At 35.3% G+C, this 27,886-nt stretch overlaps 2 protein-coding genes across 4 annotated transcripts; both read left to right on the top strand.

The window, feature by feature from the left end:
• The first annotated feature begins 997 nt into the window (after positions 1–997).
• Positions 998–14,686, top strand: LOC132283085 (protein MEI2-like 4). Of its 3 annotated transcripts, XM_059784978.1 has the most exons (16): positions 998–1,190; positions 1,388–1,440; positions 2,519–2,750; positions 2,886–2,931; positions 5,566–5,910; positions 7,469–7,887; positions 7,994–8,152; positions 8,390–8,506; positions 8,591–8,742; positions 8,924–9,006; positions 9,144–9,566; positions 12,149–12,797; positions 13,386–13,470; positions 13,568–13,636; positions 13,768–13,947; positions 14,071–14,686. In XM_059784978.1, the coding sequence occupies exons 3-16, from the start codon at positions 2,670–2,672 to the stop codon at positions 14,233–14,235; spliced, it is 2,973 nt and encodes a 990-aa protein (XP_059640961.1). In that variant the 5' UTR covers positions 998–1,190; positions 1,388–1,440; positions 2,519–2,669; the 3' UTR covers positions 14,236–14,686. The 3 variants fall into 3 exon arrangements, with proteins under 3 accessions (XP_059640961.1, XP_059640960.1, XP_059640962.1); XM_059784977.1 differs by lacking the exon at positions 1,388–1,440; XM_059784979.1 differs by lacking the exons at positions 1,388–1,440; positions 5,566–5,910.
• A 1,752-nt stretch (positions 14,687–16,438) lies between these two features.
• Positions 16,439–18,898, top strand: LOC132281113 (uncharacterized). The gene is made up of 4 exons (XM_059782848.1): positions 16,439–17,310; positions 18,105–18,375; positions 18,551–18,682; positions 18,728–18,898. The coding sequence occupies exons 1-4, from the start codon at positions 16,439–16,441 to the stop codon at positions 18,896–18,898; spliced, it is 1,446 nt and encodes a 481-aa protein (XP_059638831.1).
• The last annotated feature ends 8,988 nt before the right edge of the window (positions 18,899–27,886 follow it).

Raw genomic sequence — 27,886 nt, 5'->3', positions numbered from 1 at the left:
ATTGTTGGGACACTCTACATTTCTTAATATTCTTTTGAGTGAGAAAAGAACAAAATTATTACTAAGTTCTGTTTGAGATACGTTTTATTTATAATATTTTTATTTTTAATCTGTTATAATATTGATTCTGGTAACAAAAATATATTTAGTATGATTTTATTTTATTTTATATAGTGATAAAACACTTCGTGAACAATGGTCCAAAATCAAAACACCAAAAAATTAATTATTTTTTTTTAATTTTGATAACTGTTCATGGCCCAAAACCATAACAGTAGCGCAACACGGGTTAAAAACAAAACCCCTAAAACATCATCTCCAAACTGCTTTCATTTTTTTTTTTTTTCAAAACACTCATATAACAAAAATACTGTTTCTGTTTTAACTCAAAACAAAACGCATGCCAAACGGACCCTAAAAATGCTCTTATTTGAAAATTTTCGCATGCAGTTCCAATTAAGACATGATTTTATTAGAAAAAAATATTAAATGGTTGTGAATTATGTAATTCAGTCCAATTTAGAAAAAAATATTAAATGGTTGTGAATTATGTAGTTCAGTCCAATTAAGTAAACTTATATTTCATAAAATACTATAAAAAAGATTGAAAATAAAAATTGATTCAACTCTAGTATCAAGTAAGATATGGTTACAATATTCTCAATTAGGAAAAAAAAGAAAAAGAAAAAGAAAGATATGGTCTAGTACTTATTATCATCAGTTCATTAAATGAGTAACAAAATGAGGTGAATGGGCATAATAGTAATTGAGTAAGATAGTACGAGTAGTAATAAAGTAGTAACCGGCTCGATATGGGAGAGGCAGTGACTCTCGGCTAACGCCGTTATAACGGAGAATATGACTTGCGTGTGTTAGGCCTTTTTGGAACGGAACGGGGTTTGATAACTACTACTCGTACTCCGTTACAATCTCATCACAGCCGTTTTAATTCAAGACCCGCCTATTTCATTTCACTTTCGTCCTTTTTAGAGCCAGAAACTCTTTCCTTCTCTCTCTTTCTCTCTCTAAAACTTCCTCTCTCTCTCTCTCTCTCTAGAGGAAAGCTCCTCCGAATCTCACCCCTTCCTCGCCGGCATATTCCATGATTGCTGACTCCGAGCTTCAGAACTCCGGCGACCGTTTCAGTGAGCTTCAAAACTCCGGCGGCATGTCAACGAGCTAGTCGAAGAGTGAGATTGCTTCTATTATTTCTCTTTTTAGAAATACACTCCACACACACCACACGCGCGTATATGTGTGTGTATACATATATGTATGAAATAGTCCCATTTAATTTCATCCTGTCCTCACTTTGATCAATGCTTTTGCTTTCTCTCTCTCTCTCTCTCTCTACCTTTTGATCTTCTGATGATTTTGTATATAAAAGGTTGCAGAGTTAGAGAGAGGAAGGTGGAAGTTGGTAAGGATTTCGTTTTGAAGGTTGGCTTTACTGCATTGTTGTCGTCTCTGGTGTTGTTTTTTCTAAATCTTCTGATTGCTCAATTGATTGTGTTTGGTGGATCAGAGATGGAGTTTTGGTTAATTTGTTTTGATGGGTTATAAGTAGAATTTCTGATAACTTTTGGATTTAGATTTTGTGATGATGCTCTGATATGTGGATTTAGATTTAGGCTTTTTCTGAAGTTATATAACTTACATTGTGCTTGAATTTTAGAGTTTCATAGCGACATTGCTTAATTTTAGAACTTGGGGTTTGCTCTTCAACAGCCGTTATTATTATTGTTTTTACTTTTGGCTATTATTTACCCTACATATCCGTTTGGGTGTGAAGAAAACTGAGGAGAATATAAGTGAAATAAAATTTTGAAAATCATTTTCTTTTAAATTTGTTTATTTATTTTTAGATGTGAGAAACTCTATAAAAAAAAAAAAAAGGAAAAGAAAAGAAGAAAGAATGAAATTGTAAGAACTATTACTTACTGTTCTTTTTGCTTTTCTGTACCTACTCTCTACCAGGAACGAATATGAACCTTTATGCTTGTCAATGGTAGGTAAACATTTGGTTTTCAATTTTAGAACTTGGGGTTTGCTCTTCGAACAGCCGTTATTATTATTGTTTTTTCTTTTGGCTATTATTTACTCTACATATCCATTTGGGTGTGAAGAAAACTGAGGAAAATATAAGTGAAATAAAATTTTGAATATCATTTTCTTTTAAATTTGTTTATTTATTTTTAGATGTGACAAACTCTATAAAAAAAAAAAGAAGGGAAAAGACAAGAAGAAAGAATGAAATTGTAAGAACTATTACTTACTGTTCTTTTTGCTTTTCTGTACCTACTCTCTACCAGGAACGAATGTGAACCTTTATGCTTGTCAATGGTAGGTAAACATTTGGTTTTCAATTTAATGAATAATTGGGGGATAAAAACAGCAAAAATCATCTTATCTTATATTAATCATGCTCAAGTTATGTCCGTTCAGTGGTTAGGTGTCAAATGCATTTTGACAGTGCTTAATTTTAAATATTTTTCTTTATCTTTGTTTTTTGTTTCAGAATTTGCTGCAGTGTTTGGTCTTTGGAGACCTGCCATTTATGAAGCGGAAGCTTTTTGAATTCCTTTGAGAAGACCGTGCAGTGCCATTCCGATATATCTGGCAATTGAGGAAGTTTGAATTTTCAGCCTGTTTTTTGGTGTCCAAATTGCATGATGCCCTTTGAAATAGTAGATCGAAGGGGTGCAACTGCATCGGCCCACTTCTTCAAGGATATTTGCTTTCCTCCCGAGGTATTTAGTAATGTTAAAGCTAATGAGTTTGTGGGTTCAAAAATTATTAGTTGTTCTGAAGACGTTGCAAACTTTGAGGGGTATTATGTGAAATATTTTCTCTTTCTGAACTTGTTGTGTCCTTCTAATGTGCAGAGAGAAGTTGGATTTTGGAAGCCAAAAGCTATCCATGATAATTATGGTGAGCTTTCTTTATTTTTACTTGACAAGGGTTCCTCTTTATATATATATATATATATATATATATATAGTTTGTTTTTTGTTTTTTTTTTTCTTTTCCCGAATAGGATGTAGAAAGCTCATGAGAATGAAGGTATAGAACTTTCGGCAATTTGGCCTGTCAAAGCTTAATCTATATACATTTAGACATTATATATGTGTGCGTGTATATATATATATCTATATATATTTAGGGATGCTTGTTTCTAGTTTCATGAACTAAAGTTGGACCTTCTGGATGTAAAAGTTATTCTCACTCTATCTCTATATACACATATGGAAACAATCTACTGGCGCCTGCAAGCAAAATCTATCATCAATAACATGGATGCCCGGTCATAGTCACTTTGGATTGTGTGATGATTATCATAAATGCTTGTCATGTTTGTTCATAAGAATTTTCCAGACATTAACACAACCCAATTGTTTGGTATTGCCAGTAATTAATAGTTTTCTACTGTCAGAACAACATATGTGACAACTGGTCCTATAGAATTTGAATTTCTTTGCAAGTTTCTTGGTGTTGAATTAGTTTGATATGCCGGAAACAGAGTGGTTTCAGAGTCTTCTAGTGTCCATCATATGATTTAGCAAACACAATCCATGGTGCTAATTATTTGAATTATTAGTGGACTTGTATTTTTGGGAACAGCATGCCTGCTCAAATAATTGAAATGACCTCTTTAAAAACTAAAGGATGAGTTATCGCTAATCAGTGGGTGATCTTTTCAATGATGTTTTGTAATATGGTAATGCATTTTCAAAGCGGAACCCATTTCTTCTGGGTATTACTGATTGCATCTCCTACTCCATGATCACTTTGTATATATTTTCTATTGAGGAATAATTTCTTTATTGTGCTCCTGTAAGAAGTGCTTTCAGGACCCATTATGTCATTTTACTTAGTTGCAAATATATTTCTATGCTGTTTTGCATGTAGTTGCTTGCCTTTGAGTTGAGATGTTATAGTAACTTGAATGCATGCTGCAATTTGTGCCATGATCAATCATGAAGTCAGGAATGCGGGATTGAGATACGGTTTTATTCAGTGATTTACTGAAAACTCTTTGTTATAAATTGGAGAGAATTGTGATAAATTTGTTAACATTGAGTTTTTACCTATTTATTATGGTCATCATATACAAATGATAAGCGTTGGACTTATCATCCCGGAAAGGGGACATGGTAAAATGTTCATATTTTAATATTTTTTTCACTTTGAAGGGGTACTTTATGTAACTTTAAGTGTTCAACATAAGGGCTTCACTCATTTTAAAGAAATAATGCAACAAAAAGGAACAAATAAATATTATTATTAGGTGCATGTTCAACAAAAAGTGTCAAGATGTCCAAGTGTTGGATGTCTTGAGAGGAGTCCATGTAACATAAAATCATAGATCTGGTCTATTTGAGTTACTCACAGTCCTCAAATGAAAAAAATCAGTGAATTGCATAAATGGACATTGAAACAACCACTTCAAGTTAGGCAAGAGCGTTTCCGTATGAGAAAAATATGCAAGAGCAAATAATGTACCCTTGCAGCAATACAACCTATGAAAAATTGGGGAGTTAACCATTCATATGGAGGTATAATTCATGTTGTGTCAGCCAATTTGATACCGTTGATAAAGGAAAAGTATAATAGAAAGGCTTGTTTGAGAAATGCTTGTACATTGCATGGAAGGAAAACGGTAGCACCTCCCATGACAACTTCTATTGTTTTCTTCTGCATTCTGCCTTGCTTCAATATGTTTTCTTTATCTTTTTGTCCTTTTTTCCCCCTTTCTTTCTTCATTTATTTTTATTTTTATTATTATTTTTCCCTTTCTCTTCTTGCCTGGCAAGATGCAAACCTAGGGACTTATCATGTTACCACTTGACCCAAGGCTGTTTGGCCCTTTCTTCCATGGGTTGTTTCTGACCAGTTGTTTACAGTTTTGAAAGCTTCTGGTTATACAAAATGATGGGTCCAGCCATCTCTGTATCAGAGGAACATAATCCGACATTATTATCTAAATATTTCTACAATAGTTTATGCATTTCCTCTTTCCCAATTTTGTAATAAAATCTTATCCCAAATATTCCCACATTCATGTTATTCCAGTGTACGGATAATGCTGCTCTCCTGCCACTATTTGAGCAGCTGAGCAAGTGAACAAGAATCACTAGTAATTATGTCTGATTCTGTGTACTTTGTACTGACTATCATGGTGATGAAGTTTGCGGATATTGTTTCTAAATTTGCTCCATACTGTAGTTCAGTTGCGACATGGATTATGTTTAATGTTGCAATTTCGTAGCTGTCATCTCCCGTGCTGATTAGAGTTTATAGTTGTTGTGTTACTGGCATTATTCTTGATCAATGTCTAGTTGCTTCCTAGAATCATTTTCCTTTATTATATCATGCATGTTTTTATCATTTAAGGCTTGAGTATGAGGGTGCCCATCTCATCTTGTTCTTTTTCCTCCTTTTGTGGGTTGTTCTTAGGATGTCTGAACTTAACTTGTGATCTACTGATTATTCAATAACTGATTAGAGGGTGCAAATGGTGAAGAATTTCTAACTGCTGACTGATGTATCATTGTTATTCTATAGTGGGAACAGATAGAATGGTTCAAACACCTGGCAGCAGGCCAGATGCTTCATCATCTTTGGAAAAAAATTTCACATTTGGTGCACGATCATTGGATTGCTTGGAACTGCCTCCGTCTTATGTAGCGGGATACCAAAAGAAAAAGATTCACATGGGTGGAGAAGAGGAAACTGCTAATTTATCCACAGCTTCCGGAAGATACATGAACCACGATCAAATGATATGGCCAAATTTGTATGAGCCGGCCTCGTCTTATATAGTGGACAGAAATAGGACTAGAATTAATGGGACTCTGTGTGAGAACAATCTCTTCTCAAGCTCATTGTCTGAAGTGTTCAATAGAAAGTGTAAGCTTTCCACTTAACCGCATCAAATGGATTAATATAACAGCTCTTTTACTCAATCAACGGTAATATTAATTGGAAATAGTATACTTGTTAAAGTAGTTTTGGTTTACCTCAGGAGAAATTGTTATCATACTCGTACACGTACTAGATTCATGATTTAGGTTCTGCTTTAGAAAACTATTGAATGAGATATCCAAATGTTATAAGTTTCTTTTATACACCAGAAGATTTGAGTTCCTCCAATCTTAGCTTCCCTTTTCGTTACAATTATTGAGAATATTGACTTATACCCTTAACATCTCAGTGCTATTGACTATCATAATCTATACAATGCTCCTTCAACCTTGTCAAAGATTAGAAAGGTAATAATTATGACTGAATTGGACATCCAACCACTAAACGTATTGCCCTATCGGTTCACTAATTCAGCCATTAAATCAACTGATTCAATTGATCGTATGACTGATAAACTGAAAAAATAGAATATATCAATTTTTTTTTTAAACGTGCCTTATGATAGGTAATAAATTATGAATTCTGCTATGCATGCATTTGTACTTGCCACTGACTAAATTTTCCAAAATTTTTATTGATGGTACTGATAGGTAAATGAGAATATTCAGTTCATGCTAGAAGTTATTTAATTTCTGCTAACCTTAAAACATATGTAAAAGATCCTGAGAGTTAAATGTGGCGTCTTTAGGTTTTATACGATCATCAAATATTCTCAATTATTCTCGTCTTTTATGCTTAAAACTCTTTAGTTACCAGAAGATTTGGAGAACGTCTTCTCTTAGGCATGATACTTATTAAAGTTGGGCAACAGTGCCTTTACGCACATCAGACACACATTCAGTTTTGTTGCTAAACCGTCCCTTTTGAGCGGTTTATCATTACTCCTACTGTCCTAAGATCTGATTCCTGCTTCATTCGAACTGGTTGCTTTGTTTTAATCACATTGTTCAGAAATCCACATGGTACCCTGCTGGTTATGTTACACTGTGTCAACTGGATTATATTTTAACATCTGTGATGCTTAGATGTATGGATGTAAGTGTCGCCTTCTACATCCCGGTCACACTCTCTGCATCCTCACACCACATCCTTGTCTTATAAATAATTAATGAAAAAAATGTGTAACTATAGATCATCCATACATTGTTGGTGTAGTGGACCGGTTAAACTTGAGCTGCCGAGCATGAGAATTCAGGTTCGACTTTTAGAGTTGGCACTTTTCTACTTATAATGTCAAAAGTTACATCTGCATACATTTCAATTCTCCCAACTTCCAACGTTTAGTAGGTATCGATGTACAAAAGGGCCTCAATAATGCATCATTTGTATCTTTCCCGTGTAATAACACTTGCAAACTTCAATTTATTTCTGCAAGCAAATCCAGTCTTTCTTTAATCTATATAAACATTAATATCTCTGTCAATATCTATGTGTTTCTGGATCTTGATCTCTCCCCATATCAATATTTTATTCCTTACTCAAAGACTTTCTGATAGATATATTCCTGTAAGCATTTTTCTTACTTTAGAAACTCATCATGCAGTGGAGTTGTCAACGGGTGAGGCTCTATTTTGTAAACCCGTTTCCTGTAACAAGGGAGTGGAACCCACAGAAAAAATTGAGGCAGAAACCATCAGGAATCTCCTTCCTGACGAAGACGATCTCTTTTCTGGAGTGACTGAAGAGTTGGAATATGCTACTCGTGCCAATGGTGCCGATGTTGTTGATGATCTTGATATATTTAGCAATGGCGGAGGCATGGAACTAGAAGGAGATAATTGCTCACACCCGGGCCAACAAAAAAATTCTAATTTTGCTGGGGGGAATTCCATCAGTCAAGGGAGTTCTAATGGCGGGTTATTTGCCAGTGAACATCCTTATGGCGAACATCCTTCTAGAACACTTTTTATAAGAAATATCAGTAGCAGTGTTGAAGATTTCGAATTGAGGGCTCTTTTCGAGGTATCATTTAGTTTTTTATGCCTTGAATTGTCTCTTAGGAGTCTATGCAAGCTCACTTTAAATACTTTTTGTAGCTTCTGTTTACAATTTTACTTCTTTCTGCCAGCAATATGGGGATATTAGAACTCTCTATACCGCATGCAAGCATCGTGGGTTTGTCATGATTTCTTACTATGATATAAGGGCAGCGAGGAATGCGATGAGAGCACTTCAAAATAAACCATTGAGGCGTAGGAAACTTGACATTCACTTTTCAATTCCGAAGGTGCATTGACTGCCGTTCAGCTACTTTTATTGTCTGCATTACATTTGTTTGTTGTTTTATGTATAGTTATCTTCTCCAAGCCATCATTTATATTTGCCACTATTGCTGCCACTGTTCTTTTTCATTATCGATAGTGGGTTATTTATTCATTATTTATTTTTTGGTGTCCTCAAGGAAATTATTTTTGCAAATTTGTGCGATGTTCTTAATTGGCTAACTTTTTGAATTTTATGTTAGGATAATCCTCCAGAAAAAGATATTAACCAGGGCGCCCTGGTGGTATTCAACCTTGATACTTCTGTTTCAAACGGTGACCTTCGCCACATTTTTGGCATTTATGGAGAGATTAAGGAAGTATGTGCATTGAATTTTACTTTCTGTAGTTGCTAAGATATATGAAACACTGCAAATTACATGGTTCTTATTTCTGGTTGACAGATCCGCGAAACTCCGCATGAGCATCATCATAAATTCATAGAGTTTTATGATGTTAGAGCTGCAGAAGCTGCACTTCGTGCATTGAACGGGCGTGATATTGCTGGGAAACGGATCAAGCTTGAACCAAGCCGTCCAGGGGGTGCAAGACAATGGTACTTTCACTTCTGTCTTTTGGTTGCCTTTACTTTTTTTGACTCTTGTTGGTTCTTTCAGAGTGACGATGCTGGTTTTTCATGGCTTTTCCTTGCCTTATTCCACTATTAGCATGCGTTAATGTCCTATTTTCCCTTTTCTTCCTCTGAAAATATTATGCAAAAATGTTCCTTTTTGCAGTTTGACGGAACATTGCTCCGAGTTGCTTTATGAACCCAGTCCATTTCGAAATCCCAATGACAGTTCATCATTAGAGTTGATGTGTATGATTCTTCCTGATAGGAACTTTTCATATTAAATTATTATTTTTGCCTTCTTTGTCAAGCAAATGTTTGTTTGTTTTTTTTTTTTGTTTTTTTGTTTTTTTTGTTTTTTCACGTCCTTGCACTATCTACTGCAGCAATGGTATCTCCTGGAGGAACAACTAGGTTCATGGATAACAAATCTATCCAGGGCTTACATTCCGCAATCCGAGTGCCCAGTAGTGCACTCACTGAAGATGCAAATCATCATGAGAGTTCTAGTGTTCTGAGCTCCTTGCCTTCTCCAGTGAGAGTGGTATCTGCTGGAAATCACTTTGGCCTTTGTGAGTGCAGCCACTCTACAGATAAAGTGAAATTTGGTAACGAATGCATTCCAAGTTCCCATCCCCATTCCTTCCCTGTGTATCATGATAGTTTCAACAATGCCTTTCAATACAACTCTTCAAGCAATTTTCTAGACATGGCTGGCAATATTGGTGTCAGCGTAGGGGACAGAATGACCGACAAACATACTTGTAAAGTTGGTTCGAATGGGCAGCTAAAGGAACTTAATGGACGGGGTAAGTGCAATGGATCAGTATGTGCTATTTTTCAGTCTCCATTTTTTTTTCTGGTATTCTTGCACGTGTTGGATATTATAGAAAAACTCAAATCTATTGATAGTGACTTGCAGTTCAATAAGTCCTAAATGGCTTTATATCGATACCTCGGGAAATATATCAACAAACTAAGAGATACAACAAAATGTGGAAATATAATCAAGTCAAAATCTTTTGAATCATTTCCTCTGATTTCCTCAATCTTATCCACAATTAATTCCTTTTATGTTCTTTGATTTCTTTCAGTATATACGTGATTCTCTTGCTTTCCTTCTTAGTATCTTGATCTCCTCATCTATATTCTCAATATTCTATACAGGGTTTTGAAGATTTTAATTTGAAATTATTGTGAGTTTGATGGCAATTGACGATAATTCTGTTAACATTGGTTCAAATTCCTCTAGTCACCAATGAATATAATATGGACCTCTAATGAGCTATAATGCTGGGGGAAAAATGAGGCCTCAAAAAGAAAATTAGGGTCAATGTCATGGTTCTCATGAACAAAATTAGGGTCAACCCTTTGCCTTGAGATTGCAGCCTTGAACTTGCATTATACAAACTTTTCAATTTGAGAACCTAATTGTGTTTTGCTATTTGGCGGCTTCAGCTGCTTATTTGATTTGGAGGTGGCAGTGGAGGGTAAAGACAAAAAGAGAGAAAATTTTAGGTTCCATTTGGATTGAAGGATTTTAAATGAATTGATCTAATTTCAAATGAATGTATTTGAGAGAATTATATGTGTAGATTTCGAATAACAAGGTGTAAGAAGTTATTAGAAATCCATGCCTGCAAGGATTTAAGTTGCCAATGATTATAATAAAATAATTCTCCAATAAATCTAATATAACATTACCTTGAAATTCGTAATCCAACTTGAATGGTCAACCGTTGATGTAAACTAAAATCCTTGATTTCAAATTTGTTCTTTTATCAAATGATGCAAGATCTTTTAAGATATCTTTTTTTTTTAAAAGCAGAAGTATAGAGATAAAGAGACCTTTAGATAATTCTAGAAAGAGAAGAATAGGCAATAATGAAAAGATAAAAATCATGGTTGATGCCTGGTGTGGAGGCGAAGTAGAAAAAGAACATCGGAGAAAGTAATGATTCATCAGAAGCAGCAAAAAATAGAGACATTTTATTTCTCCATACAATATGAATTTTTTGTTTCCTTTGCAAGAAACTTACACACCCATTTGTCCCTAGGGGGACTCGAATCCTCATCTTTGCTTTGAAAGGTAGAGGAGATACCACTGGCTAAAGCCCTTAATATACAATATGATTCATTTTCATGAGTTACTTCGTTTGGACAAAAGCTTTATGCTGGTTGTTAAACAACCTAATTTCCGGGTTTGGGATCGGCTGTTATATAAAGAATAAAAAAATAAACATGACAAAAGCAGTGTTATGATAGCAAATAAAATAAAACTTCAATGTTCTAATGTGATGGACAAAATCACAAGGATCAAGTATGCAAGTATGCCTTTGATGCATGGTGATCCAAGAAAATTATTCTTAAACAAATTTTGCTTGCCTGCCCCAATTAGATTATCTCAAGTAGTAGCAGTTCTTACCGTTGCCCCCCCCAAAGTGTTTTAATCTGTCACCAAGAATCTTTGCTATTTGTGGTCTCGAGTACTTGGACAAATTTAATTGCTGTTCCATTTGGAAGATTGAATCTGGCAATCAGAAGCATTTCCTTTTGTTCTCCTTTCTTCTCATTCCTGATATGGAATTTTTTAAGTGTTTGTTTTTCGAATTTGATAAATATTTCTAAGTGCCTATTCAATTTTTTTTTTTATCCAAGTCACCAATATTGAGTAGGACAACAATATACTCTGCTTGTAAATACATATGTACTTTTTCCCCCTTTTTTCAATTCAGGCTACATAAATCAGAATGCCCATTACTCTTTCTTTTCAGAGCATTACTAGAAATATAAGTGTCAGGAGATACATAAGTGGTAAGGGCCATGAGACATGGAGTCCTTAATTTTGGGAGGGAAATAGAAATCTGTCTATGCTATTATGCTATTAGTTCTTTTAATTGGTTTACTAAAGAATTAGTACACTCTTGCAGTTTAAAGATCCACTTAGACCTGCCCCATTCATTCAATGCTCCACAGTAAGTGGGGTATTTATTTTCCAATGCAGTTGATTCCTTTGGATTGCTGTGATTTATACCCAAGATAAATTGTTATATTCCCCTATCTACAAATTTCTGACATTGACAGAAAGTGTGTTAATCTTAGAAATGGCAGTTCCGCTACTTTTGAGGTGGATTTATGCTCATTCAGATTGTATTATGAGACCGATTAGGGCAAATTTGGTGTTCAACATAAAAATGGAATTAATTTGCCGCACCTTAACTTTTAGGCAGCATTTTGACTGAGCGCATAATGTTTTTCATATCTTTAGTTACAGTTATTTTCTTAATAACATTTTAACTTTTGTCCGTTTAGGATATTAGTAAATGTTCTTGTCCCAAACCTATTCTCATTAATTTGGTTATCATGATCATGACAAAATCTTCCTCCTCAGTTTTTGGCTCTTCTAAGAGTGGAACCTGTCCTCTTCTTGGACATTGTAATGTGTGGAACAACTTCAACTCATTTCAGCATCATCCTTTAAGTTCTATGAGTTGGTCGAATTCTCCGTTGTTTGTCAATGGTCTTCATGCTTCTCGCCCTGCACAGCTGCCTGGATTTTCTGGAGAACCATCTCATATATTGAACACAAATTTGCCTGCACACCATGTTGGATCAGCACCAGCTAAGTATCCTGACCTTTGGGATGGATGGCATACCTATACAGGAGGATCTCCTGAAGCTTCAGAATTTCAGTTGGGGTCGCTTGGGAATGTGAGTTTCCCTGGTAGTTTACCATTGCAGCCACTGGAAAGATCTCACAACATTTTTTCTCATATTGGTGAAAACTGCACAGACATGTTGAAAAATGATGTGATGCGCTGTCCTAATCAGATGTCCCACATTTTTTCTGGGAGAAATGCTGTTACTTCAATGGCAACCTCTTTTGGTTCTCCCAGTGAACGTGTGAGAAACCCCTCATACCGTGGAAATGGAGGCAGTTCCATTCATGCTGATAAGAAACAGTTTGAACTCGAGATTGACCGTATATTGCATGGGGAAGACAGCCGAACAACTTTGATGATAAAGAACATTCCCAACAAGTATGTGAATGGCCCTCCTTTCTGTTATGATCATTTCCTTGTTTATTGCTTTTACTTTATTTTATTTTAATTTTATGTTTTTTCACTTTTTGCTCATTTAACATATTTATTTTCTGTAACTGGTAACATTAGAATGAGTTTAATCTTTTGGAGTAACCTAGATAATCTGTGGAGATGCTTTAATACTTTGCTTACAGCATACTAAAAGCATTTTGTGATTCCACATAGATTTGATTATTATTTAATTGGTTATCCACCCCTTTGGATCATCTGATTGCAACATAACAGCATAACAGGATGGTTTTGATCATTAATATAAAAATATAAGCTGTGTGCTATTGGTTTTTATAATTTTATCGATCCATTTTTGTCCCATTGAATTAAAGTTAGTGGAGTTGGCAAATAAGTACTGGGCTATGCCATGTAACTATGTAAGTCAATTCTATATCAAGTTGTACGCTAATATGAGCAAATGCCTGTTTGATTTGGTTTGTGTTGCGTTTATACCCTTTTTCCAACTTTGATTTGAGATAATGTTAATCACATGCTTCTTTCCCAGATTTAATATGATGTAATTATAAATTGCAGGTATACTTCAAAGATGATTCTAGCTGCAATTGACGAGCAATGTCGTGGAACTTATGATTTTATTTATTTGCCAATCGATTTCAAGGTAAGTAATTTTTTCCCTGGTGTCAATTTATTCCCCCGGAAAGAAAACCACATATTGATAATATTTGTTAATAATTCCACATTTATATTTTTGACAGAACAAATGCAATGTGGGTTATGCATTCATCAACTTGATTGATCCACTTCATATCATTCCGTTTCATAAGGTCTGATCTGCGTACTATAATACAATATAATTTTATGCAATTTTTCCATTTGGAGGAGTTTGGTGCTTATGTCTGTTTGAAATTTTGTGTTTTTCTTTGTACAATGCAAAACTTAATCAAATCAATTGCAGGCGTTCAATGGCAAAAAGTGGGAGAAGTTCAACAGTGAAAAGGTGGCATCTCTTGCATATGCTCGAATCCAAGGAAAAACTGCTCTCATTGCCCATTTCCAGAATTCGAGCTTGATGAACGAGGATAAACGTTGTCGTCCTATTCTCTTTTGTACCGACGGTCCAAATGCAGGTGATCAGGTAGTACCTAACTGGGGATCGTGAATCTTTCGTTTTTCCCGCAGAATGATAAGAGATGATAATGGCTCCCTGCTTAATTATTCACCTTGTTTCTTCTCTTCTGCATGTTTACCGTTCCTGTAGGAGCCATTCCCTGTGGGTTCTAATATCAGACAGAGACCAAACAAATCTCGAGGCCTTGTTGATGAGGAGAACCACCACCAAGGTAGCTCATTAAGTTCTGTAAATGAAGAGGAATCTTCCAAGGGAACAGACTCTTCATCAGGTTCTTCAAAGGACTCAGATTAACCGAGCTGCTTTTTCTACATGCACTCAAACATGAGTACACAAGTCATGTCCATCCCGTTTCTGTATTTTTTTGGGATGGCTTGGTGGAATTTTGTCTATAGCAAAGTTTCTTGATACCAGAACATTACAAAGAGGGGCTACTTGTACAATTTTTTACTGAAAGTGTTTTCTCCTAAAGACTGAAGAGGTGCTTTGCATCGAGTTCAGGAATGCTTCTCTGCTTTTCATTTCTTCATTGTAATATGTCTTATGGAATTTTTTTTTTCCTTACCTCACCCTCAATTTTGAAGGTTTTGGATTCCTTAGGTGGTTGTTTTTTGCTCTGGGCTGCGATTGCTCGTGGTGAGAGATGAACACTAGAAAGCACAGCATAGTTAAGTGTTCGATTCAATCTGGTGTAAAACTTTGCAGTGTTAAAGTTTTGTAATGAAAACCGCCTTCTGTTTGATCTTGCCTTGGATCCTTTGTCATTCTGTGCGATATTGATGCCTAAGAGCAATCTGTTGTTTATGTCCAGGTCTTGAAGCTAGATGGTTCCAATTGTAACATTTGTTGTGTAAAATATTCTTTATCAAGCTTGAAGTTTGATGGTTCAATATGTTGTTTTTGCTATGACTAAGACACACACATCATGACTTTTATTCCACTAGGAAAAAAAAAAAAAAATCATGAAAAAAAAAATCATGACTTTTATTCAACTAGGCTTCTAGTAGACAAAGTGTAATGCTCCTGTGGTCTCTTACGCTCTCAACTCTAAAGTACTTAAACACCAAAAAAAACATGCGGAGATGGTATGAATGAATATGCTTTTGGAAACACAATACTTTTAACACGGCAAAGTGTAAATAGGCCTTAAAAAATAGAATGGTCACCTAATGTCGAGTTTTGGTGCACTAAGTTACTCAAAGTATGTGAATAGAAATAGAATGCAATAATCATTCATATGGTTTAATGAACAAGATTAACGGATTCAGAGATTGTATTGTACATGAAAATGTGATAGGCACCTTATATTTCCATACTTATGCGTGATTATCAAGATTTTATGTGATTTTTTAAGTGTGTTAGTGAAGACCCAATCTCATGTCAATATGACCTAATGATATGACTCAAGTGATACATGTAAGGGATGAGAAATGTTATTAATGTTTCCCATGGATGGAACTGAACCCATGGGTGGACTAGGTTGCCTAGGTATCCTTCATTTGAAGAGGAAAAAATCAGATGTAACGACAGTTTGATCTCGAGATACCAATCTCAATTTCGACAGAGTTTTGTTTTGAAGAATAAATGCTTGAACATTTTAAAAAGAATGATTTTGAATCTAATAGTGGTGTAAAAATATTTATGAATCTTGGAACAATTTTTAAAGATTCCAAATGTGTTGAAAAGGGTGCATTACAATGCCTTAAAAAGCTTTTGACGAAATTTCGACAGAGTGCCATGACCTCAATTGAGCTATTTAAAAAACCACCCCTGGTCGAATTGTCACAGTATCACATATATATGTTTTCCAGATACAACATCTAAACAAAGGTGCATGAGCAAAACAGTACATATTATTTGATGCTCATGAAAAATTGAAGCACGAAAAAGTAAAATATCACATAAGTATTGGATCGAGCGAACATCACCACTAATACCATCATGTCACAAGCACAAAATAGATGTCCTAGCAAACATGGTCAAATAGATCCAGCCATTTGGGAAGGTTTTTCTATGGCGTCAAACAAGTAGTATGGCTCATTTGAGTCATCAGCTCTGCCACATTAAAACTATACTATCAATTATGCATGCCTCATCCAACAACATTAACTAATTCCTACCATGACTATATTTTTTCTTCGAAGACACAGCCCACATACTAGGCTTCAATAAAGACGTGCTGGCAGATGCATATTTTACGTAACGCCCCCACCAATCTACTAACACTGCTTCAAATAGTGATAAAATACAAACATAACTTTTCTCATGTTAAGCCAGGTAAAAAGAGTGTCAAAAGTATGATTGTAAAAAGTATTGTCAATCTTGAACTCGGTATGTCTTCCAAAACCCAAAGTAAATATCTAGCCCCCATATAGATGCAAAACAACAACAACAACAAAGGGGCAGGTATACATCAACTCAAAAGTTGAAGTCCAGGGAGAGAATCAGAGAAGAAAAAAATGTTCAATTAATCCAGAAGTTACCTAGGCATGCTTCAATGGCCTTGAAAGTAGATATTAAGAAAGCTTATGATTCAGTGTCTTGGGAATTCTTGCTCAAAGCTCTGAAGGGTTATGGCTTCAGTGATCTTTGGTTTAAGTGGATTTCTTCTATTCTCCACTCAACCAGGTATTCAATTCTGCTAAATGGTACTCCAACAGGTTTTTTTCAGCCGGCCAGGGGTTTAAGGCAGGGATGTCCATTGTCCCCCCTTCTCTCCACTCTGGTAACAGATCAAATTTCACAAAAAATTAACGAGGCAGTGCAAAGGAAGGAGATTACAGTCATGCATTCTACAAGAAGATTACAATCTCCCTTGTGCCATCTTTTTTTTGCAGATGACCTTATGGTTGCTTGTCAAGCTTCCATTTCAAATGCTAAAGCCTTAGCTCTTATCTGCAAGAATTTTGAGGAAATTTCTGGTCTTCAAATGAATCCTCAGAAGAGTAAGGTTTTATTCTCTAGAGCTGCTAGAAGGAAGCAAGGTATTTTGAGGCTGTTGCAGTGCTCAGAGGAGGTGTTTCCTATCAAATATCTAGGTCTTCCACTCTGTCCCTCTGGTTTGAAAAGGTCCAATTGTAAAGAATTGATTGACAAGATTATTAATAAGATCTCCCACTGGAATACTAAGCTGCTGTCTCTTGCTGGTGATTCTGATTGTTGGATTTGGAAGCCAAATTCGCAAGGTCGCTTTGATGTTCGTTCCTTCTTCAGGAGTCTTACAGCTGAGCCAGGAGGATCTTTCCCGTGGAAGTCTGTTTGGCGCTCTAAGGCTCCTCTCAAGGTGGCTTTTTTTGCTTGGACCTCTATTTTGGGTAAGATTTTGACCCAAGACAATTTGAGAAGGAGAAATCAGGTGGTTGTCAATCGGTGCTACATGTGTCTTCAGGATGAAGAGACAGTGGATCATCTTCTTTTACATTGCCCCATGGCTAAGGAATGTTGGGATTTGATGCTTTGTTTGTTTGGTTCCATTGGGTTATGCCTCGCTCCTCTAGACAGATGGTCGAGGCTTGAAGAGGTTGCCTTGTGGGGGCCCATATTTGTGATGCTTGGAGGGCTACGCCTCTTTGTGTGTGGTGGTGCATTTGGCTGGAGAGGAATAATAGATATTTTGAGGGCAAGGAGAGATCTATTTCTTTTCTTAAGTTCTTTATTCTTTCCACTCTTTTTTGCTGGGTTTCGGGTAGAGATTTTAGATCTTTTGAGGATATTGTTGTTTTCTTGGCCTCTTTGAAGGCTTAAAAGGGCTGTTCTTTTTGGCCCTGTGTTTGTTCTCTTGGGATGCGTTCCCCTTTTGAACGCTTTCAATGCATTTCTTACTTATCAAAAAAAAAAAAAAAAACAGTGGTGATTCCCATTTTTCTATACTGGTGTAGCTGTTTCATTGTTCCTGTGGCTGTGACAAATCAAATTCAAAAGATATGTAGGGATTTCTTGTGGGGAAGCACTGCTCATACTAGTAAAATGCATTTACTGAAGTGGGAAAAAGTTACAGCTCCAAAAACTGAAGGAGGTTTTGGACTTTGAAGATTGGCAGACATTCAAAGAGTGTCTAGGTTTGTGTTGGCTTGGGATTACTTAGTGAGTAAGGACAGATTGTGGGTGTCTTGGTGTAAGCATAAGTATTGTACTAATTCAACTTTTTGGAATGTCATTGCAAGATGCTCTGATTCTGTTATTTGGAAGTCTATTGTGGAGACTAGGGAAACCATGTTGTTGAATGTCTCTTATCAAGTTGGCAGTGGTCAGGAATTCAATTTCTTTCTTGATCCTTGGTGTGAGGGGTTAACAATAGCACAAAAATTTGGGCATAGGATGGCTAGAAGGTTACCTTTTCACAGGGATGCTAAGTTATATAATGTTATGCTGAATGGAGATTGGAATTTGGCTTTGGTACAAGAAGATTTCTTTCAAGCATTCAGAGATTTTCTGGTTACTATTAAAATTCATTCTAGCACCAGATAAGTTGCTACGGGATGGTGGTTTATTTTCGTTTAAGCGAGCATGGGAATGTTGTAGAGTTTCCAATGAAGAAGTGCAGTGGCATAAGTTGGTTTGGGGCAAGGCCAGGCCTCGGTGGTCTCTTATAGCAGTGTTGGTTTTGCAGAATAAGCTTCCTACTATGCTGAATTTACAGAAAAGAAGGCTGCCATTGGTTTCTAGATGTTCTCTCTGCCTCCAAGCTTTGGATACTATGGATCACCTTTTTGTTACTTGTGATATGGGAAATTTTGCAGAGGTACATACAGTTATGGATTTATTTCTCTGGTGTGATAAATACCAGACTTCCAAGGTGTTGTGCAGCTTATTTGCTGCTTCTTTGTGGGCCATTTGGAAGGAAAGAAATGCTAGACTTCACTTAGATGTTTGTACTATTTCTAGTTCAGTAGCTAGACAAATTCTGTTTGAAGTTCTTACTGTTCAGCATGCTAGTTTACAAGACCTTATCTGTTAAGTTTTTGGTGCTGTATCTGCTACATTGGAAATGGGCTAACTCCTAAATGGCTGAAGACTTTTGTTTGTCTGTGGGAGTTTTGGTAAATGGTTTGCTGCAGAGGGTGAATTCTAAGGTCTTTGCTGCTGTTTTGTTTCTTTTCTGTTTTTGGTTAAGGCAATGGAGTTTTTTCTTCTTTGACCTTAGTTGTTTCAGTCTGAGATTCTGGATTTTTGAATTCATTATCTCTTAAGGTTTTATTGTTCTTATTCTGAGGGTATGCCCTCTGTGCTCCTGTACATATTTTTCTTTTATTTTATACAACCACAATTATGAAAAAAATATATATATATTCCAGAAGTAGAACATGTATTATTAAGCTGTAGGAAAGGGCCAACCTTGTTGGAGAGAATAGAACAAATGAACAGGGAAGAGAGTGGGTTGAAATTCGGGATGATTTGCAGAGAAAGAGAAAGGGAAGCGAAGAAGAGTCGCGACGAAAGAGATGAGGCAAAGATACTCTTACCACACATTCAGAACAAAAAAGTTCAGTTACTAGTTTGAACCATAGAGGTGAAATCTTAATAAATCTTCAAAGTTGAGACGCAATGTACATTAAATATATCCAAGTATAGCACGAGAAATCATTAACAAGCATAACATAATACAGGTTACCTCCCTTACAAGGATTTGGAGCAAGGTCCACACATCAGAATGCACCAAATCAAATATACTAGTACTAAGTATTACTAGATGAAAAAGGGAAAGGCTGTTGTTTTCTGCAAGCTTACACACAAGAGGTTGATGCATCATCAAGTCACTGTTCTTTTCTAGATATTTAAGCTTAGAAATCAGAACATGACTGAGAATGGGGTGCCATAGCAAAATGCAGGAAGGTGCAGTATACCATGCAATAAAGGCCATTGAGACCAATATATATATACACACACACACTTTGATATAATAGTTAAAAAATCAAGAGTGATTGAATCCACTTTCCACTAAGTACATTGAGAAAAAGCTAATTAGTAGGTGATGAGAAAGTTTCAACTACTAATTACTACTTTTGGGTGCAACATGTACACATCCAAACCTTATTCTTGTAGTTAATAGGTTTAATTTGGGACCCAAAAAAAAGGCATAGTAGAAGTGCTTTAGTTAAATCCATGTAATTTGGAAAAGACTAAAGGACATTAACTGGATCACTTAATTTATATATCTATACAAGTATATGCATATACATAGGGAAACGGGTCCCTCTTTGACATATATTATGCTGGTAAAAGAGGTAGGAAATGGATGTCTGTGACTTCAATCCAGCATTTTAACCCAGAATACGAAAATATGCAGGGCCCCAGTGCTTTATTAAATTCAAATCGTATGGACTTAATTTGGTAATAGACTAGAGGCCAATAATTGGATCATTATATATAATTTAGTAATAGACTAGAGGCCAATATGCAGGGGCTCCAGGGGTTTGTGTTGCAAATGAGCAAACACACTAGAGAGTGGGCAAACTAGAGAGAAGTATAGTCACTTAAAGGCCCCAATAATTTAAGGGTAGAAACTAAGGCAAATGAGAAACAACAGCAAAGAATATAATGACAACATCCACACATTCATGAAATGCCATAGATCAGTATGTACCCCAACCAAAATTAAGATTATAGAAGAAAAAAATAATTTGATCATGTGCAATTCATATGTTAGTGGGCCATTTGATATAATCCTGATATTGTACAACTCAATAAATTTGCTAAAACAGCAGCACAATATAGAGTGCTAATCTTACAGTTAGCTAGAGAAGTCTCACCTATTCTAACATCTCATAAAAGAATAATTTGGATTAATGCAATGTGGAACATACAGATTTTCATATGGGGTTTAATGATAAACGACTCATAAATTGACCATACGAATTCTATGATTTTTTGTTATGTATTGTTGGCAAGGCAGTCATAACGTTTATCACATAGTATAATCTAAAGCTATATAGACAAGATCATCAGATGAAAATATGGATCCTGCAATCAAACGTTCAAGAAATTCACAACGTACAAGAAGTTCACACGTTCAAGAAGTTCAACAAGCTAATTCTTAAGAGAATTGTTTAAACCCTAGAATACTACTGCTATCCATGAATATAAGCCATTTTGTACCCTAAATTGACAGAATCACTCACTCAGCTGCTGGGTACTCAATGGCGGCTAGTGGTGCCGCATTCACGACCATCGGCTTTTCTCCTCCAAAACGGTTTTCTTCGACAACTTCACTCTGATTCCAGAAATGCATGCCGCCTTTCCAATTGACTTTATAGGATCCGTTGTTGCTGATTTTCCAATCTTGTATTTAGGAGCAAGTGCAACCCAGTCCCTCATCTTGGCTATGGCATGTACATCTGCAGCACTGCTGATACTGATTTTGGAATCGAGATTCAACGCTCTCATCTTCTTCTTGATCTTCTTCTTCAGTTTTTTACCATCGGCCTTCAGATTTAGAATATCATTCTGCAATTCCTCGACCTTGTTCTGAGCGATCAACAGTTCTTGAGATTTGTTAAACAATTCGTGTCTTTTCTCGTCCAATTTCTGAGAATTCTTAACCAACCTTCTTTGCATCTTCTTTCTTTTCTTCCTACTCAATTCAGTGACGTCTTCCATAAGCTCCTTAACTTCATTGATCAGGCCTTCCAGAGAATCGATTTCATTTTCCAATTCTAGATTCTCCGATTCACATTTTGAGAATCCATTTTCGGCCTTCAACAACTCACCGGTCTTACGGTGAACGGCCAATTCATTGTAATCGTAGTCAACACACGGACCTGAGATATCGGATTTGAAGGTCACCAACACCATAGTTCAGATCTCTCTCTCTCTCCTTCTGATAAGGAGAACTGAGTTATCGGGCGGCAACCCTAGTTTAATTGAATTTCAAATTCTTAGAGGTGTGGGACGGTGTGCCTCAATCAACATTTGGGACCTTGCAGTAATATGTAGTGATCATGATATGAGCTCTGTTTGGTTAGAACTTAAGATAGAGAACTAGGAAGAAAAGAAAAGAAATAGAAAATGAGAAGAAAAGTGAATTAAATGAAAAAAAAAAATTGGTTAAGGATCTTAAGGTGTAAATTTATTGAAGAACATAAAAGTTATTAAATTTTTTGTACTTATCTAAATTAGCCTTGTTTCATAAAAATAGTAAAATATAAAATAAATAATAGAATAATAAAGAATTAATTAGTAGATCTAAAAAAAAAATGATATAGATTTCAATTAATTGACACCTTAAAAATTACTATTTATAGAAGTAAAGTTAATTTAAACTCTACCACCAATAAAGTTGTTGTTGGTTTGTAATTTTTGAAACCCACTAAAAAAAATTATTATTGGTGGTTTACAATTATAGATATAGTGGTTGGATAAAATAGGAATGTAAAATAGAAAGATTTTAGGGTAGGAAATGTTTTGGGAAAAATAACGAGAATTCAAAATTTGCACAACGTTTCATTTTCATTCTATTAGAAACATATATATATATTTCATTTTTGTAATAAAATTTTTAGTACTTTTTCAACTTAAAATCATTTCAAAAATCATGTTTTCATTTTCTCTTTCAAATATGTGCTTAAGGTTTAATCCAAGTTTTGTGTTTTGCACTATTTTATTTTATTTTTAATTTTTGACGTGCAGCTACGTATTAGGTAGCATGGGAGTGGTTGTCGGAAACGTGTTGACTTGGTTTTGGGACTTACCAGGTAGTGGTCGGGATTCCTTTGTCTCGAGTTTCATGTATCCTTTAAAAGATGAGTTGAGGTTGGATGTCTTTGTACTCCGGTGGTCTAGCGTCCATTTTCTTCTGGGCTATGGAGCCTTGTGTTGGCTAATGGAGGGTACCAGAATCGGTTTTAAGCCAAGTATGGAATCAAATGGTTAATGTGGAAGGACGCGTGTGATGAGCACCCACATAGGGTAGTCAACACTGTGTAGTTAGTGGCGGTGGTATGTATTTGCCTATTGGCATTAGGTGCCAAAGACAATGAGATTGTGAGCTCATAGCCTTACAGGTTTTGTGTGGTGTTCTCCGGAAAGGGGAAACGGTTGTGGCACTCTTTCTTAAAGAGGCTAGCTTTTGAGGACGAAATCTCTTTAAGGAGGGTAGATTGTAATGTTCCGGAATTTTTTAGATTTTTTTCAAATTTTTATTTATTTATTTTTTGCGCCTCGTTTTGCGTACCACGTGGGTCCCGTGGGTCGTTTTGGTGATTTTCTTGAGTCGAGAAATTTAGAAATGTAATTTTAATTATTTTTAGTCATTTTTAAGTGACGGGGGTGGTTTTTAGAATTTTTGGGAGTCAGGACGACTTCCGGGCTAGAGAACTTCTCCTAGCTTTCTCATTTTAAGTGAGGGCCATTGTAGTCATTTCTCATATATATACATACACCTATATCTATATATTAGAGAGATATTTTAAAGGATAAGGTTGGCATTGTGAAATAAAAGTGAGGGCATGATGGTAACTTAGCACACATTAGTAAACTACCATTTAGTGACAAGTGGCACACTAATGGCCATGGATCCAAAAGCAAAACAAATCCACTACCCCCTTCTTCCTCTCATTTCGGCAGAACACATTCTCTTTCTAACCCTTATCGTTCTCTCTCTATATCTACCTATATACATGTTTGTCTTCCATAGAAAAAAACTTGGATTTTAAGGGCTTTGAGTGGGAGGTTGATGAAGCTATAGAAGAAAAAGTTGATGAGCTTGAGGAGGGCTATCTTTTGACACTCATATTGCAAGGGCTAGGGGAATTTCAAACTTGGCTTGCCCTAAGGGCTTGTTTGGTTGCTCCACTTTGAGGTAGGGTTGTCTAATGCCTTATGCTCTGCCTCTTCATGAGTTATTGTCTAGACTTCTATACTGAGCATGTTTAATTTGTGGATTGTGAAGTGAAATTGTTAGTTGTGTTTTGTTTTGATGAAAGATGCACGCTCTAAGGTGATATTTGTGTAACTATGTGCTAAATATTTCAAGTTACTTACCATGAGTAGAACATGCTTCATTGGATGTGGTTAAGTTGTTAAGATGAGCTGTATGGGCGCAAAGCATGATTTTTTGATTAAATGAAAGTTCAAGTATGCTATAATTGCTCAAATATGATATCTATGAAATTATCTCACTATATTCTTACAAATGTTAGAAAGAATGTAAGGATTGATGAAGTATGTGTAATACCCCTAATTTTAAAAGGATAGTTTCGGTATTTATTTATTTCTTTTAGTTGCATTTTTAATTTATTTAATCGATTAATTGATGATTTGTTTATGTGTTTAATTTTATTAAGTGGTTAAATGTAATTTGTTGGCTTATTAGAATTTAAATGTTTTAATTGAATTATTTGTATCTGCTTATGTGTTATATGTGTAGCTTAATTGTTAGGATTTAACTGTTTTATTTTTATTTAAAGGAGTTAGGCTTTGGATGGTAGTAATGGACTACATTAATGGATATGGATATTTGTGATACCCCTCGATAGAGTCACGGGTGATCAAGTCCGAGCACAGATCCGACGGATACCAAACAATTAATATTTAAATGAACACATAATACTGAATGAAATAATAAAGAAATAATAAAGGCTGAAAAGAATTCTAGAATATAATCCTCAAAACTTAAACATTAAAATCCAATAATCAAAATTTCCATAAATATCCTCCAATACGTACAACTCAGGAATCCATCTAGTGGAACCCTAATAAAATCCCAAATGAAAGAACAGTATGGAAACAAAATCCAAAACTAACACATGAAAAGTAATCCTATGTAGTCGGAGGAGTGAGTGTCTGTATCTACTCAGCACGATCAAGTTCTAAGCCTGGAACTGACGAACACCTAAAAAAAATAAGAGTGGGTCAGGCTCACCGCAAGTTCTAACCTACTATAATCCATACAGAAACCCAATACACAGATACATCCTAGATAGCTCAGCAATAACTAAAGTAGTCCATATATGTATACATACACACTATAGGACGCTCACTAGCCCATAGATCTGTCTTAGCCTGAGTAAAGATAACATGCAAATCGCACGCAATATGGGCATGTATACCTAGACCAACCAGGGACCAGGTGTCTATGTCCAGTTATCCATCCTAGGCAATATACGCACCCTAACCATGATCCTGAGACTCAAGCACATATTACGGTACCATAATCATATGTATATAAAGTCCGTATACGCCTAATACAAAAATATCATCCATTTGATACAGTGGCCTAACATATGTATAACAATCCATCCAAAAACTAGAATATGTCATTCAATTGTTTATTGACCTGACATAAATATGAGTAGGACTTAACCTTTATAGTTTATCCATACCTCAATCCAGAATAGGTAGGACTTAGTGTTTTGAACTAATCCATACCTAATATGCTACCGTCCCATACCGGTACATACAATCCACAACCAAAGAATTGATGCAATAAATGCTAAGTTTAATCATCAATTATAAATCCAGAGCATGATATAATGATAATTAGAAATATAAACTAAGCACATTATACTAATATTCCAAAAGTACTTTCATACTAGTCCATTTAATTTGCTAAACCAAAACTAGAAATTTAAAGCTTCCACAATCCCTGACAGCATGCAAATTAGTAATTAAATTGAATGATGTCCATAACCATAACATAAACCAATATTCCTGGGTCATTAATATGTTATATACATTATTTTAAAACCCCCAATGAAATTTCAGAATTACATTTTAGCCCCTGTAGTCTGAAAAATATAAAAAACATACACCCGTAGGGTGTTCCAGTAAGGGAGCCGGCTCCCCCTTCACAGGAGCCGGCTCTCCCACCTCTAGAGCCGGCTCTCCCTCATGGAGAGCCCGCTCTCTCACCTAGGGAGCCGGCTCTCTCCCTGAGAGCCGTGCTACGTTCCTCCTGTTCATCTTCTTCACCTCCGGCGAAGTTCAGAGTCCTCTGTACTGACTTTTATTAGAATTTTAGGGTCCAAACTAAGTCTCAAAAGTTCCAGAAACTCCATGAATTCTAGTACGAATAGATAACAAAAATTTAAAACATAATAAGAACAGTTTATGCAACAAAACAATTTCAATTAATCAAAACATACCATAGTTTACAGTCTGATTTAACATGCATAAAACTTCCGTTTTAAAGTTTGATTTAATTCCCTAGAGACTATATAGCATGCACAGAACACAGGTTTAAGGGAAGGAGTTAGAATAGGAACTTGCCTGTGAGATTTTGAATTAAAATCTCCACGCCGTTTTCCTAGACTTTTCCGGTGAGTTCTGATTATCGTCAAGCCTCCTGCTGCTCCGGTTCTAACCCACAATCAACCTCTTCATTTCTCCTTGGTCTAACCTTTAATTTTCGGTCGAAACCCTAACTGGTTCTCTCTATTTTCCTCTTAAATCTCTATCTGTTTCTCTCTGCTTCCCAATACGTGAATAGGGTTTTTGTTTTCACCCAAGTAGACGTATACAAGAATAAATATATAGGCGTCTAAACCCTAAGTCTGATTATATAAGCTTTAATTAAAACCTAATTCTAATTCCAACCCAATTCTAAGTCGGCTACCCTAACCCACGAGAAATCATAAAAAAATATAAAACCTTAACCCTATAGTTATACACATAAAAACTAAAGACACGAATATAAAACATTTAATCACAACAACCAATTGCATGAAATTCCAAATCAGCATATAATAATAAAAACAAATAAGAAATTAATTAATTAAACAAACAATTACATAAATAACCACATAAATCAATTAAATAATTAAACACTTACACAATTAAGCAAATACGTCAATTAATCAGATAAAAATGAAATAAAACCATTAATTAAAATGCTGAGACTATCCTTTTAAAATTAAAGGTATTACAATATTGACCCATGAAGGGATGTATATACATAATAGTTATATATATATATATATATATATATATATATATATATATATATATATAGGAATTTATTTAATAATGAGTAATTACTATTATACTAGGAGGGTAAGATGCATATATATAAGTATAAATTAGATTTTATAAATATATATTTATTGTAGTCACGTACAGTATATTATATATATGTATTATGTATTATTTTCCTTTATTTTTTATAGACTTAGAGAATGAATATGATTAGGGTTATTCTTATTTGCATATATATATGTATCTGCCAAGGGTTAAAACTCTATTCACATACATATAGAGGTTGAGAGATACAGAGAGGTTTGAGAGAAAACTGAGAGAACAAGTTAGGGTTTTGGCCATAGATTGAAGGTCGGACCAAGGAGGAAGGAAGAAAGTCTGCTGGTTGAACCAGGAGCAGCAAAGGGGTTTAACCGCAGTTAAGGAGTCACCGGTATAATTGGAAAAGGCAGTTTAAGGTTTCAAATTGAGGCAAGTTCTTTCTCTTACTCCTTCCCTTAGACTTGTATTCTGTACATACCTAGGTAATCTGTAATACCCCTAATTTTAAAAAGGATAGTCTTGGCCTTTATTTTAATTATTTATGTGTGTTTTTACTAAATTTATTGTTTAAATTGTATTTTGTTTGTTTAAATAAATTCTTTGCTTGATTAATTGCATTACTTGAATTAAATTGTTTTAAATATTTGCTTAATTATTTGTTATTCGTGAATTAATTGTTTTAAATAAAATTGTTTTAGGTTAATTGGTTATTTAATTATGTTTATTAAGTTTTGTTAATTACGTGCTTATGTAAATTAACTGTTTTATAATTTAGGGTTTAGTTTATTTAGCCGACACAGGTTTTAATTAAGTTCTATAGGCCGGTTAGGATTTAGTTAGGGCTTGAATTAATTTAGGGTTTGGTATAACTCTATAAATATATGGGTATACGTCTGCCTAGGGTTTTTGTAAACCCTACTCACCACCTTCAGTAACAGAGTCATGTAACAGAGTCATACAGAGAGTTGTGAGGGCAGAGAAACAGAGATGGAGC

This window comes from Cornus florida, unplaced genomic scaffold, assembly GCF_030987335.1.
Source record: "Cornus florida cultivar Cherokee Brave unplaced genomic scaffold, ASM3098733v1 CherokeeBrave_3.0.0_Hap2_Chr11, whole genome shotgun sequence".
NCBI lineage: Eukaryota > Viridiplantae > Streptophyta > Magnoliopsida > Cornales > Cornaceae > Cornus > Cornus florida.
The sequence above is the reverse complement of the archived record's forward strand: the minus strand, read 5'-3'. Positions and strand labels throughout refer to the sequence as shown.